The 16,029-nt window shown below is 35.0% G+C and overlaps 1 protein-coding gene across 1 annotated transcript in view; it reads right to left on the bottom strand.

The window, feature by feature from the left end:
* KCNQ1 (potassium voltage-gated channel subfamily Q member 1) overlaps positions 1 to 16,029 on the bottom strand; it is a 106,762-nt gene that overhangs the window by 7,693 nt on the left and 83,040 nt on the right. The window contains exons 3-6 of the mRNA XM_029284686.1: positions 14,755 to 14,881; positions 13,530 to 13,608; positions 11,963 to 12,059; positions 8,337 to 8,477 (exon numbers count right to left, since the gene is read on the bottom strand). Of these exons, the coding sequence (XP_029140519.1) occupies positions 8,337 to 8,477; positions 11,963 to 12,059; positions 13,530 to 13,608; positions 14,755 to 14,881 (444 nt within the window). The remainder of the gene's footprint in view (positions 1 to 8,336; positions 8,478 to 11,962; positions 12,060 to 13,529; positions 13,609 to 14,754; positions 14,882 to 16,029) is intronic.

Below are 16,029 nucleotides of genomic sequence, written 5' to 3'. Positions count from 1 at the left end.
CATTTGTCCAAGCCAAACTCCATTGCAATATCTTGGCTATATATACGGACAGTGTTGATATTATTATTATTATTATTATTATTATTATTATTATTATTATTATTATTATTATTATTATTATTATTATTATTATTATTATGGAAGGAAGGAAGGAAGGAAGGAAGGAAGGAAGGAAGGAAGGAAGGAAGGAAGGAAGGAAGGAAGGAAGGAAGGAAGGAAGGCCCACCTGAGTTTTACCCTCTTTCCTATTACATGGGCTGGAAGAGGCACACAGAACAGATCTGCTCAGTTTTAGCTCATTAAAAACATGAAAAACAAAAACATAATTTCACTTAAAAAATGTCCTGCATTATTTTTATAAATAACTCAAGATGGCACACATACCTAATTCTCCTTCCCTTATTTTCCCCAAAGTAACAATCCTGTGAGGTAAGTTGGGCTGAGAGAGAATATAACTGGCCCAACAACACCCAGATGGCCTAAAGTGGGACTAGAACTCCAAAGAGGTCTTCCTGCCACAGAGCACAGTAATCAGGTAGAATCAAGGTGTTTGCCTACAGAGCATGCAATCTGGAAATCACCGCTTGCATCAGCTCAAGTGAGAAAACCCTATTTTTGCCTTAAAAGTTGCCTTCCTGGTGGGCGGTTGGTGGTGAGAAGACAATGTCATGTATTCTGCCTTCAAGTAATGCTAAATGGCTGTACACATACTGGAGCAGGTTGGTCATGTCCATCAACTTCCATTAGTCTTTTAAAATCCTTCTTTCACAGTTCGTAGTTCAGAGGAATCTATCATACGTAACTCCATGTATAGATATCTAGCTTTTAGTGTTCCACATTCAAGGAAGTTTGGAAAGTTGAATTGCCACTTTCTATAATAGAATTCAGAACATGCCTTCCGGTACAATGAAAGCCTCTATACAATCATATTTCAACATCATAATAATGTGGTTTTAATAATATGTGAACAAGCCTACCTACTTCCTGGGCTTATGCATTCCATCTTTTCCTCCTATGTGATCCATAGAAGGTATCTGGAAGCTATTATTTCCTCAGGCTTATAACAGATCATCTTTAAATTGTGGTTTGGTTTTATAAAAAGTAACTGCAATTTATAAATCTGATGATCTGGGTCGCAATGGTTAACAAAAAGCAGAAGGAAACATACCAAAATGATTCCTCCTAGATGGGCAGAAACAGGGAGAATGGAAACCTGCAAACTAAGTGGAGTGTGCACAGGACAGATTCACAAGGCTGTTCAATAGCTAAACAAAGCCAATATCCCTCCCCTTAAAAATTATTAATTTCCAATATTTATGGGCTACCATAATATAAAACTCTAGATGTTCACCAGATATAAAAATACTTGTAGTTGTAATTATACTTATGCTAATACTAACCAAGTTCACATTTCCAGGCCTTATCATGATTTTTCCTCATGTAGTATTCTATATTCATATTTCATTCTCATTTTTATCTTTTTTCTGCATTAGCACTGTAAATTTATGATAAGGCATTTATTTATTATTATGCTACCAAGCAGCATAAAACTCTAGGGAGACAGATTAATGTCCTCCTACGATACAGTGCAGCATAAAGAAGCAAAAGATTTTTCAGCCAAATGGCCACATAAAAACTAATTTCTTGAATCCTATCCCAGTCCTCTTAACATTTCCTTAAAATAGCTCACCATTCCATCTCAATAAACTCTTTTAGATTTCCAGGCCAAGTATAGTAACCAAAATAAGTAACCCAACTAATCAAAGTTGGGTGCTGGTATCTAATTTGTACATTAAAATGTTTAGACAGCTGTTATGTCAGTTATTTGTATACCCCCACAACCTCATGCATCTGTGGGGTAAGAAAGAAACCTATCATTACACTGTCACAAATGGGAGAACCTTAATTTAGGGGAAAGAAAAGTGCATAGGAAATGAAATTAGAAAAGAGCTCATGTTAACATACTGTAAATTCAAAGCATTAATTGAAGCCTTCATGACTTGGAAAACTTTACAATGCATGAAGTCCCAGGGCATCCTGCCCAAAGTCTACTCTTCTCTATAAAAAAAAAACTGTGCCAGCTCCAATCCAATCATTCTGGGTTTATTTTACTGTATGGAAAGATCTGTATACAAAGGAATCCCAGTCCAGGTGAAAAATGCTGCAGGGAAGATTTATGTAATAACAGAAAAAGTAGGCAAACAAGCTAGGGATAGAACCATCACTGGTGTAGGTGGCGTAAATGAATTTAATGACTGAAATAATTATTTAAATTGGTTCAAACATTTATTTGCAATACTCAGGATATTTATGGCAGGACATAACAAATTTGTGAGAAAATATTTTCAAAATGTTCATTTGAACATGCACTGGAATATTGTTTAAATGTGCACTGTCGTGGAAAATATTTTTTAACACTGCAGATTAAAGCAAAAAAACAACAACACAGAACAAATATGCAAATAAGGTTCCCCTGATCTTTTATTCGTACATCAACCATCTTGTGATAAAAATGAGTAATTTAGAGGATTATCTCTCAAAATTAGCTAATGGGCATTTTGCAGATGACATAGTGACAATATCAATTGGACTAAAATGAACTCTGAGGACTTAGATGCTTACTATTCTGAAGAAGAACTTGAGATCAACTGTAATAAAAACAAAATCTTAATTTCTGCAAAGTGATCTAGACAACATATCTATTGGTTACAGAAAATACAGTTCTTTAAACATTTGGCCATGGTCTTTCATCAATTTATACCAAATGCAGTATAATTATAGTTATACTATTTTCCACTTCACCAGAATGGTACAGCATAGACCAACAGCATTAAAGATTTATTTGGCTATTGCTGTACCATATATACTGCATACAGCTTCTGTTTGATGTCAGTTGGGGCCATCCTCTAGAAAGAATTGAGTCCACCTTTTTTAGGGCTATATTTCAAATATGTGACTAACATGGGGCAAAGGATGGAGACAGGTTTGAAGTACAGATGGGCACATTGCTTGTACTGCTGCCCATAGGTTAAAGTTACTGTATTTTTCAGAATATCTGCAGACTTGGTTTATTGTAGACAATTATACCTCAACATGGAAAAGAACACTCCTTCAAAAATTGCAACACTACGGACTTTCCAGAGAGGTCATTCTGTTTATGGGTACTAACTGCACTTAACGTAACATGTTAGAAAGTCAAACTGGATTAATCTACTGTACCCAGAAAGTGTTCCTGAGTAGCCATGCCCCCTTTTTAAAGCTAGCCAGATACCAAAATCAAATAATTGTCTCTAAATTTCAAAAAGCAATAACATTAGCACATTTTAATATTTTCCTGATAGCTCTTCTCAACAAATACAAATTAAGATAATCTTTTGGAGAGAAGAATGTATCATATCCATACATCACATTCTTTTATACTGCTTACTCCATAAGGATGAAGGTCCTGCTTTATAACTCAAATTCTGGGCAAAGTACCCAGGCAATTCTGAACTATTTTATGTAGAATTAGTTTAACAGACCAGTCTAATATCATTTCCTTGAATATAACTACATCAGCAATAATTGTTGCTGTGATTGCCTCAGTTATTTGGCTATAATTTTATGTTGTGTTATTTTAGTCAAAATAGAAACTGTATTTAATTATTTGACTACATGTAGAATTCTGGTCATTGGCTGTAATACAAGTTATGTTGTTGATTATTCTTATAACATATCAAAGGTACCTCCGGTTCAGTCTTTTATTTCTAACACTGACCAGTTAAATGTCAGTTGGAGCATTTAAAAAAAAAAGTATCTAAGGGATGGATTTTTTCAAAACAGAAAAAAAATCAGCCATTTTGTTTTCAATTAAAAGCTTCAATAAGTGGAACTATTACAATACAAAGCTATCTGTTATCTGTCAAGTAGATCCAATATATATCTGCAATCAAGTTTTCTTTACAAAACAGAAGAGGTTTATATGTAAGAAGTTATTTATTCTCTTTACACATGTCTATGCTATTTCAAAACTGGAATTGTAACATACTAAAAGAGGAGGCAATGTTTGAATAGCTTTGTTTGATCAGCTGGATAGTTTTACAGCACTATTATGTACAGAACACTGTTCTTGCTCTCCCAGCAAGCTTAGGGCCAAGCATCTGGCAATACTGAAACTTTGATGATATCACTGCCTCGCAAAAGCTGGTTAGAGTTGAAAGTTACAAGAACACAAATCACAAAGAACAATGACAGCCCAAACAAAGCCTGACAAGAGAGAGGAGTGATTTGTAAACAAAAGAATGATGTTGTTTAATTAAAATGTTATGGTCTTGTTGATAGATGATCGCTGCTATTCAGGTATCTTCCTAAGTTGGGGTAACTAGAGATGTAGTTAATTAAATATTAACCAATTCACCAAAATCAGAGGCAGTCTGGTAGCAGTTTTTCTAGCTATCACATTTTATTAAGAGGCATAAGCTTTCCTGAGCTGCACAGGGTGACTTGACTGATATAGGATGTTAATTGGGAGGAGGTGGGTAGGACACGGAAAGGGAGGAGAAGACAGGTTAATGACGGGCAGGTTGCATGAGGCAGATTACAAATACTTTATCAATTAACGATTGTAATGTGTTAAAAACCCTTGCAATTGTTGGGCATTTTTGAGATAGCCTGAAACCTTTTGACATATGTCAAACCTTTTAACAATATCTCGGTGTAAAATGACTTATGGTCCACAGTATATCTGACTGCCTTTTGTATACCCTAAGACTTCTGGCTTTTTTTGTAACAATTTTGGAATTTGGATTAAATGTGAGTGGTGGTCAATGGAAATATCTGCACTGACTACAATATTTGTGAGGCAAGAAAATGTAAACAAAGTTTGGAGACTACATAATGGATTTTACAATTATTCTAGGGCAGCTGAAATGGTATACAATCCACTAAAAAGTACATGCTAGCCATTACCCCTTTTAATACTAATTGTAAATCTTGTCCTTTTAAACATAAGCACTTTCAGGTCCTTAATATTTAAAGAAAAAACAGAAGCATATGAAGAATGAAGCATAATTTTTGCCCTAAGGTTTTGCTCAATTGGAGATTTATTTATAGCAACTCAATTCACTAATCTGTTATAGTTATAACATATAAAAGAATATGTATGTAAATATATTAAACTGTATTAAAAATATTAAGGATTCCAAATACATGTGTGAAAGATGAATATTACATTTTAATAAAACTATATATGCAATACTAAAAATTCTGTTTCATTTATTAAAGAATTATATAGCCTTATTCACCCCTTTGTCAACTCAAAACTAATGTTGGGCAGGAAATGTGTGTAACTCCTGAAACTTTTCCGTTTCGCGGCTGTAATCCTCTTTAGATCTTGCTTCAGAAGCCTCCACACAATTAGCAATTCCTTTCAGCACAGGCTTCTCCAAAAGGTTCAGTTAAAAATTTCTGCTTCTGGAAGCTTCTGGAAGCCATCCAAACACTTAAGAAAGTGCTATTTAAATTTCATGCGCAATATCTTTTTTTTTTTTTTTAAAGGAAGAGTTTCTCAAACCTGTAATTTTTACAGTTGAATGTTTTAGATGTTATGATTTTCACCAGTCTTTTCACCTACAATATATATGCATTTAAAATGGTTTCTGGTTTCTATATAAATGGAATTATTTATAATCTTCATCTGAGTAAGGTTCAACAGGAATTCAGGTTGTTTTTACTTCTGCCTATAATTTCTGTGTAATTTCTGTTGATCTTTCAATTTGTGGTGTATTCAGATTGTATGCTTTTTAGACTGTATGTAGCATGGAGTTGTATTTTCACACATTTGGTTTTTCTTTTTTATATAAGCTGATTGTTTTCATTTTTACTGAGAAAAGCTTTGCAACACCTAGAAAGCAACACTATGCCTTCTAAAAATATGCTTCTCTTAAACCCAAGAGCAGTGGGATTATTTTTTTTTGCATCTGCCGTTTTTAATTAAAAATCCACATGAGTCATGCTTCTAGAAACCCATATACTATAATACTATATAAAACCTTTACAAAGGACTTAAAACCTTTTTAAAAAGTAGACCAATCAGCAATCTCATTGTATTCTCTATTTACATGTAACAACAAGGAAGCGAAAAGGGAAGGCATTTATAGACAGACAGGGGACAAGGCCAAAATATTATCCACCAGTTTTTGAGCTGGCAGAAATATACTAAAACAAAATTTGCTGATCTTATTGCTGACTCCCCATCTGCCACAATAATAAATCAAGCTGTCAGTACTATCCTTATTGTTTCAATGCAGGATAGGCTACGGAAAATGATAGGCAAATGTCCCTTTCTATCAAATATCACCTGCTGGCAGGAAAACAGTCAATGAATCACTTTCCATAATATGGGGTGTAGCAGATGTAGATTAAAGTAGATGAGTATTTGAAGCAGCTTGTTTTGACATCTGTCAAATAGCAGCACTGTGCCTGTCACCTGTTAGACTATTTCTGAATATAGGTTTAGCACTGGTCTGAAGTAGCACTAAACCCATGTCTAAAAATAGCCTGGATGACAGTCACAGTTGTGGAGGAGGAATGTGGGGTGAACTAGGAGCAAATGATCAATAAAGAACAGCTCTATCTTCAAGTAGTGCTGCAAAAGAATGGGTGTGCTGGTACTGAGTCTAATTCTGTGACGTCAGAAAATAGCCCACAGAGCACAACTGTATAGACAAAATGACACAATTCATCATCTTGGTATTAAAAATAGTAAAAGCTATAGCCATGCCAAATGTCGTATTACAGAGGTGGGGAATGATGGCCCTTTTATGACTTGTGGACTTGTGGACTTCAACTCCCAGAATTCCTGAACCAGCCACTTCAATTCTGGGAGTTGAAGTCCACAAGTCATAAAAGGGCCATCATTCCCCACCTCTGTCATATTAACAAAACCAGTGGAAAGCATTGTAATGTATGATGCCAGCTGAAGGTTGTAGAACTGCCCTGAATGAAGACTGGATGAAACAGAAATTGCAGGGAATCAAAGGAAACAGTTCAGAATCTGTACACTAATCTACTTGTTCAGAACTCAAATCAGTAGTGATGTAACTCCAGTAAAGTGATATGAATTTCTCTGAGCCCTCAAATAGTGCTGGAGTCATGAATATTGCCTCTTTGTCATATTCTAGACAGAAGTTAAAAGATTAGACTGGGGCTGACAGTGGGGCTCTTTTATGTTAATACAAATACTCAGTTTCACTTTCTCTACCTAGAAACCAGGAGATTGTGAGTTCTCGTCCCAACTTAGGTAGCAAGCCAGTGACTCTGTCTCAGCCGAACTCACCTCACAGGGTTGATGTTCTGGGGAAAATAGTAGGAGGAAGGAGCATTAGGTTTGTTACCTTAAATTATTTATAAAAAATATAAAAGTGGGATATAAAAAGGTGAAGGTAAACAATTGTTGTGAAGGAAGCTTGCATGTCAGGATGCAGGCTCAATCCCACTGCCCCTCTGAGATGTAACTCCTGGACAGATATAGTCAGATGACCCCTGCCTCTATCTGTTCTGGAGATAGCAAAGAGTTGGTTCTTTTAAAATAAAGGGGATAACTTTGCAAACATCCATGAAAAATCCAGGAGGAGGGTATTCTCAAACTCTGGGAAAAGAATAGGCAGTTGTTCAAAGTATGGCAAATGAAGAACAGATGGACATTTCAACCTTACCTCTTAAGCAAGGCCTTAATCCATTAGTCTTACAGAATTTATGGAAAGAAAATTTAAGCAGCTCTTAGAAACCTCACCTTAACAGGTTTCTTATTTTTCATGAACAAATTAAGATTGCAGTTTTTCTCATTTAATTTCTGAGATTCTATAATTTAAACTCTTCTTTCTGATTAATGAGGTACTGCATGAGTTTTGCTTCCTTGGTCAAGCATCACCATTATGGTATTGACAATGGAACTTTCTATTTGAGTGTTCTGCCTGAACTCTCAACTGTTGCTAATCTTAAATGTGATTTGACAACTGTTTTTAATAATCCACAGTTAACATGAAAACTAAAATGTTTAATTTCAAGTAGCACAATAAGCTCTAGTTGTAGAAACAAAATCTTCCCATTGAAACTAGTTTGGGTGATCCATCTGATGCAGAGTTTAGGAATCTGCACTTTTCTATTCTAAGCTATTTGTGGCCTTAATAGAAGGAAGCAAAAGCACCAAAACCTGAACCTGACTTGTCATGAAATTGTAGTTTAGACACAACTGTCTGAATAAGAACACAATGTACTTTTTCTTCCAATAATTTAGATAGTGACATATTTCCTATATTAAAAATATAGCATATCACGTTTGATACTTTCATACTTACTACTCCCCACCAAAGTGCATCAGCATAGCTGCTAAATTCATGCTCGCCAGAGTCATTCACAGCATCTTTTTCAGCCAAATACACGAAATATGAAGAAAAAATCAAGCCCAGAAACCCAATATACAGGGTGGTTATCAATTCCTAAAAGACGAAAAAGAACCAATTAATGAATAATTAATCATACAGGGAATTCTGCTGTCTTCAGAAGCTATTTTGAAAAAATAATACCTGATGCTCATGTTCATACTTCAGTGGACCTATTATATTTTCCAGTAATACTAATTGGGTAACATCCAGATAGAGGAAATTTTAAGTGCCAGAAAGCCTAATTCTGAAACAGCTCAATCTAAAAGACCTCATTATGAAAAAAAATCCTAATTTGTGCTGAAGGAAGTCTAAATCTAAATTAATTTATATCAATATTAGATTAAAATAATTCTTATAAATTCTACATAATTTTAAAAGTTATCATCCTCATCTTGTTTAATGGCTTCAATCCATTCCTCGGATTGAAAGCAAAATGGTTGCTAAGCAAAATGGTCCTAGGTTAGCATGCAGAGTAAATAGCATTTGCTGATTAAAACTAATTGTCAAAAGCATCATGGAAATAGGCATGAACGAATCTTGGATTTCAACAAACTATAATATTGAATCGTAACAAATTTAACAACTAAAACTGACAATTAAAGAACATTGTGTCAGTTTAATAATATGGGTGTTAATTCATTGATTAAATCGGCATGTGCATAAAACAAAACTTCTGATATGAAAAACTTATATCTTCTATTCAAGGTATACGTAAGCCACAGCATGTTATGCGAGACAGAAGTAGAAATTACTTTAAAGTCAGATCTAGTCATTGGCAGTTGGAAGGGCTTTGAATTTTTTTTAAAACAATATAGGAACTGCTTCCTGATTTATCAAAACACTTTTTAGTAAAACTTCTTTGGCAAAGTGTTTTGCATTTCAAAATGATTGTATCCAATATGTACATAGAAATTATTTTAATAATGTAATCTCAGACCTATCATCCACTGGGAGTTTCAGGAAAAATACATTTGCATATATTCCATCTTTCTATAAACTACTAGACTGACTACATTTAGATGGTTATTTCTAACTCATCAAACCAAGATATGCAAAAGATTATGAATCTGCATGTAAATCTTTTGCTCCACCCTTTGCCACAACCTCAATTAGACAAGAAACCCCTAATTTTCCAGTTTCCATTCATTCCAGATTGGGAAAATATAACTATCAGTTTCAAATATGTTCAGAGTATTAATGGCCAAACCACATGTCATTTCTTATTCTAGAGTAAACATAGTTAATCCAACTGGAAACCTTAATGAAGCAGGCTGTGACTCTAGTTCTTTGTCCCATATTTTTACTCTAATCCAGGGGTGTCAAACTGCCAGCCCGTGGGCCAGTTGCATCATATGGAGGCCGCACCCACCCCAGCTCCAGCAATGCAAAAAAAAGTCACGATACGTTGTGACCCGTCACGTGATGCGGTGAGTTTGACACCCGTGCTCTAATCCAACCGGAAAACTTAATGAATTGGGTGTAACTCTAATTCTTTGCTCCATAGTAAGTTCATGATCTAGATCAATCCTTTCATATTTCAATTGACACAGTCAAGAAGGGAACCATTGTTTGGGCAAATCAAATGACAGGAACAGTTAATCCAACTTGTTTTGAGACTACAGTTTTAAATGTTCCTTTTCCAAACACTACTAATCTAAATCACACAAAAAAAAACACCATGCTGTGTTTCCTGTACGGCAGTCCTCAACTTATTAACCACAGTTGAACCCAAAGTTCCTGTTGTTAAGTGAGACATTTGTTAAGTGAGTTTTGCCCCAGTTTATGACCATTCTTGTCTCAGTTATTAAGTGAATCACTGCAATTGTTAAATTAGTAATACAGTTGTTAAGTGAATTTGGCTTCTCCATTGACTTTATTTGTCAGATAGTCACAAAAGGAGATCACATGAACCCAGGACACTACAACCATCATAAATATGAGTCAGTTGCCAAACATCTGAATTTTGATCATGTGACCATGGGGATGTTGCAATGGTCGTAAGCATGAAAAATGGCCATGTTACTTTTTTCAGTGCTGTTGTAACTTTGAATGGTCACTAAATGAACTGTTGTAAATCGAGGACTACCTGTACAATGAAAACAAAACATACAGTTGCTGACTACCAGTCTATGCAGTGAACTGAGTAATTCAGAACAGATTTTCATTTATCCTCAGAGGAATAGATGGATCTGAACAAACTTCACTTCAGCTCTGGATTTGTACAAAACCAAGTCAAAAATGTATGTATGTATATTTATATACTGTCTATCCTCCAAGATCTCAAGTAAATGTATATGGCTCTTTCCCTATATTTTATCTGTGTCATGGTTCCGACAGACAGAGATAAATAAAGCAGAACTCCGAGGCTTGCAAATTCCTCAAATACATGTTTATTAGTTACAAAGTATCAGCTTGGTCAAGAGTGAAACCAAGTCTGGATACACAAGTAACAATTTTCTAATACAAAATTAAATGTCCCATCCATAACAGTTATGCAAGCAACTACGTTCCCCAATATGATTATTTGGTAGGCTTTTTATGCAACGCCCAGTCCCTAGTTGCGGGAGCAGCCGATGACCTTGGTTCCCATGGGACAAAAGATTATTTTGACTAACGAAGCACCTGGGCAACCCCCCTCTCTCCGTTCTATGTGGCAACCTAGAATGAGAAGGAAAATGGCTGCAGCCATGCTCATTTGTAGAATTGACAATCGGTATATCAGCTGTAAAATTGATCCAGCTGAGAGATAATAAATGACCCAACCAAATCCAAATAATTTTGCAGTCAGGTGAGATTTAAATTTCCAGTTCCCAAATTTTAATAGAATCTCTTATTTTAATACTTAGGCTTGAATTAAATATAGTAATTACAGTTTCTCATAGTTCAGACAAAACAGGAAGCCACAGGCAACTACTTTCTGTTCAAGTGAGGCTCATAATAAAAAGCAAAGGCACCAATTCTGCCTTGTTTATTAATACTATTATAATTCCACGTTTATCTATTTTAAAGATGTGGAGACACTCTTAATGGTTACGTAGGGGAACAGGTGCAATTGTTATGTGTATATACACAAACACAGAGAGACACATGAAAGTATTGCATTTACTTTAAAATTGTATAAATCTATGATACTCTGTAATAATACAGTCATAAGAAAAAATGTAGAGCAATCTATTATGGGACATAAGCCTATTAATTCAGCATATAGTCAACTAAAAGGACAAGAGTTCATATCACGTTATTTTCAGGCCAACCATTCATTTAGTGAATGTTCAAATAACTTACTATTGGTCCTACTGAGTCTTGGAGAAGACTCTAGACTTCTCCAGAGTCCAGAAGTTCCTCTGCAGACTTTACAACCTATGTTGGGAAGTCAGAGGATGTGTAGGCAAAGTTACATAAAACATCACTTCCTGGCTTTAATCCATGTTATATTTTTTGGGAATGACACTTTTGGGTGGCTCTAAAAATAATGTGAATCTGGACTCCCAACAATAAAGAAATAAATACTCACAGTTCCCGTCTGAGGTTTTGCATACCTGTCTATGTATGAACACTACTGATCCCAACAGTCTCCAGGTGCCACCCTGCCGATCGACATGAAGCATGCGCAGAATTTGCAGAAACCGGATGCCTCTGGGGGAGGGGGATTGTTTATTCAAAGAAAACGAAAGAAAACAAATTAAAATACAGTTTTGAAATAGTAGTCTGTTTATGGAAAAGAAAAAAGACAGGGAATAATATATGTTCATGACTATACAGGTGGTTCTCACCTAATGAGCATTAGTGCCATTCGAAGTTATGAAAAAAGCACTGTAAAAAGTGATTTACAACTCCTCAGGCATCCCTCTATTCATGTAACTGCGATCTGGGTATTTGACAACTGGTTTTCCCAAAGATGCTTTTTCACGAGGCAGCTGGACTGTCTTGTTTTTCTCTGAAGACGTTTCGCTAGAAGCTGAAGAAGCTTCTTGGATGAGGAACGAAACATCTTCAGAGAAAAACAAGAAAGTCCAGCTGCCTCGTGAAAAAGCATCTTTGGGACAACTATGACCTGGATAACTGAGAATCGCCACAAACATTGACAACTGGTTTGCATTTATGACAGTTGCAGCGTCCTACATTTATGTAATCACTACAGTATTTGCGATCTTCCCAGCTGGCTTCTGACAAGCAAAGTCAATAGGGAAGCCAGCAAGTTCATGTGATGTTTTGCTTAATGACTGCGGGCGATTAGCTTAATGATCATGGCAAAATAGATCATAAAATTAATCATCATCATCATCATCATCATCCTGCGATGATATCTGTAATAAAATCAAACATCCACATCTGCCTATCCCAGGTCCTTGGGAAGGACTCGATAGGTAGATAAAATGCCAAATCCAGCCTGAATATCTGGCTGACTGTGCGATGATCCATAATAATAATAATAATAATAATAATAATAATAATAATAATAATAATAATAATAATAATAATAATAACAACAACAACAACAACAACAACAACAACAACAACAACAACAATAAAGTTGGAAGGGACCTTGGAGGTCATCTAGTCCAACTCCCTGCACAGGCAGGAAACCCTATACCATTTCGGACAAATGGCTGTCCATTCTCTTCTTAAAAACTTCCAGTGTTGGAGCATTCACTGCTTCTGGAGGCAGGTTGTTCCACTGGTTAATTGTTCTAACTGTCAGGAAGTTTCTCCTTAGTTCTAGGTTGCTTCTCTCCTTGATTAGTTTCCACCCGTTCCTTTTTGTCCTGCCTTCAGGCGCCTTGGAAAATAGCTTGACTCCCTCTTCTTTGTGGCAGCCCCTGAGATATTGGAACACTGCTACCATGTCCCCCTTCACCCTTCTCTTCATTAAACTAGACATAGTTTCCAGCAACCGTTCCTTATATCTTTTAGCCTCCAGTCCCCTAATCATCTTTGTTGCTTTTCTCTGTACTCTTTCTAGAGTCTTAACATCTTTTTTACATCATGGTTGTAGTCAGGTGATGCTTCACTTAATGAACATGCCACTTAAGAATGAATCTTCCAAGCCCTATTGTGGTTGCAAGTTGAGGATTACCCATATAAAATTACAGTTAACATATTTACCTGATAGCTGAGGTTGCAAAAACTTGACCTTTTGAACCAACACATAGTACAATCATGGAGGCAACAACTACAATAAGATCTGGAAATTAAAAGCATATAAGCAAATAAATGTAGGTTAGAAAGTTTATGTGCCTTGCACATATTTAGATTTTATGCTAAAATATTGTACTTCTGTTTGGATGTTGTGCATTCAGTTCCGCTTGAAAATTAATATTTGATTATACAAATCAATCAAATTATATAAACTCTATTTTCCTTTTGCTTTGCTTTTATTTTTATAAAGACTTCATGCACTTATTAAGGGGGAACCTGTGGCTCAAAAGGGTAATACAGTTGCCTAACATACAAGCTGCCCAGGTTCGAATCCCTGAAGGGTGTGACTAGCTGATGAGGGCTAATGAGCCTGAAATAGCTATACTAGTCTCCCACTAACTCTTTGCCAGCCACAAATTTTGAATTTATAGTGTTCACAGTGTGTGAGGTCTGCCTGCAAAACATGCTCCTAGATTGGAGCGAAACGCAGAACAAAGTGATTTATATTTGGTAGACCTCTACCAACAGATAAGATAAATAAATAATATTTATTTTATTTTATCACATTCATATCCACCCATCTCACATAGTGATAGTATAGTTACTAATGACTAATATTATGCTCTTTGGAGATTGAAATATTAACCTCCAGATCACTCTTCTGGGAACATAGAGCTAAAATCACTGGTTCTATCATTTCATTACTATAGGGATGAGTAATCTTTTTAAATTCTATCACTTCTCTCTTTATTGGGATATCAGGAACTATGCTGTGAAGTTTTTTATGACTAGAATAAAATGGTTGGAACCAGATCAAAAACTGAATTTGATTTGATATTTTCCCACCACATTAAAAACCACAATTTAATTAAATCCCTGGAAAGTTTTGAGCACCTTATCCAAGGTTTTATAGTTGACTGGTTATAGAATTACCCTAGCAAAAAAGAATGGAAAGTATAATGGCAGTGCCCACTCTCCTTGACTGATTGCCCACAACCAGTGTTCCTAATTTCAGCATCTCAACCAGCCTTCATTAGAATAATTTTATATCATGATCGTACATCAAATCTATACTTATGATTAGTCTGTAATTCAAAACAGAGACAATCAGCTCTTCTTAGATAATGCAGTGCAATATTTTCTGTTTTCTAATTTAAAATAAATCATACTATACAAAACCACACATACTCACCAATGATAGAAATGGGTTTTCTAGCAAAACGAAGCCTTCCCCAGAAACCAACATATTTACTGCGGCATCCTGAAGACCACAACCGAACCACATACTCAGTTCCAAAAAATACCACTAATACAATTTCCTAGAAGAAATAGATAGGGAGCCTGATTAATTTAATATGCTTTTAATGGTTTTCTTTTTAAAAATATATTTTATTGATTTTTTTAACATAGTCACCTTAATATTTGGTAAACAGTTTGTTGTCTGAGTTTATATTTGAAAACAATGAATAACAGTTAATTTCTGTAATTCCATAATCCACATAGTAGCTTTCTTTGATTTTCCCTTCTTCCAATAATATTCTCTTTTAACAACCTTAAATTAGTACATTTCTTAGTATTTTGATAGATAACAATTGAATATAAACATTTTTCTAATATTTAACATCAATATAAAGCTTCTTTTCTAAATAATCATCTTAATTACCTTGTCATAGATCCTGTTTTCAAAGTTCTTATTTAGATTGGTTTTCCCCAATGTTCAAAACATTCTTAGCAGTTAAGATTTTCTCAGAGTTAATTACACTTAAATATTTAAGTCTTTTTCCTCCAAAAAGCCATCCCAACAATTTTACATTTCTCATATCTTTAAAAAACAAAACAAAAAAAGAAGAGAAGAAAAAAGGAAGGAAATAGTATACTACTTGAGAAACATGTCCTTCTTCGCTAAGATACATTTATATCCAGAATTTTTCTATTCTTTTTAACTGTACTCAACAAATGTTTAATCTTTAAATATTCCATCTACTAAATCCAATCATCTAATTTTTTGAATCTATTCAGAACATTTTTATCAACTGAGATTTTCTCAAGATCAATTACACTTAAGTATCTAAGGCATTCCCCTCATATAAACCACCCCAACATCTTTATATTTCTCATATCATAAAAAGAAAAAAAGAAGAAAAAATACTATGTTACTTGAGGGGCCCATCCCTCTTAAACTAAAATACATTTATATCCAATTTTTTTCTATTTTTTTAACCATATTCAAACAAGATTTTAATGTTTAGATATTCCATCTGATAAATCCCATCATCTAATTTCTTAATTCTAACTTTAGCCCTTTTTTTGCCAAACATCTTTCCTAATCAGTATGCTCTGCTGGGCAAAAAAGTCTTCCCATAGTCTTGTGGATGTTGTTGTAGGTACAGGAGACAAATCCAGTAAGATGTTTTTGTGGGAGGGGTTCACCCCTTTGTATTCACTGAAGATCTTTTTCTTTCTTTCT

This window comes from Protobothrops mucrosquamatus, unplaced genomic scaffold (genome assembly GCF_001527695.2).
Source record: "Protobothrops mucrosquamatus isolate PMUCROS unplaced genomic scaffold, P.Mucros_1.0 scaffold829, whole genome shotgun sequence".
NCBI lineage: Eukaryota > Metazoa > Chordata > Lepidosauria > Squamata > Viperidae > Protobothrops > Protobothrops mucrosquamatus.
This window is presented reverse-complemented; position numbering and strand designations above follow the sequence as displayed.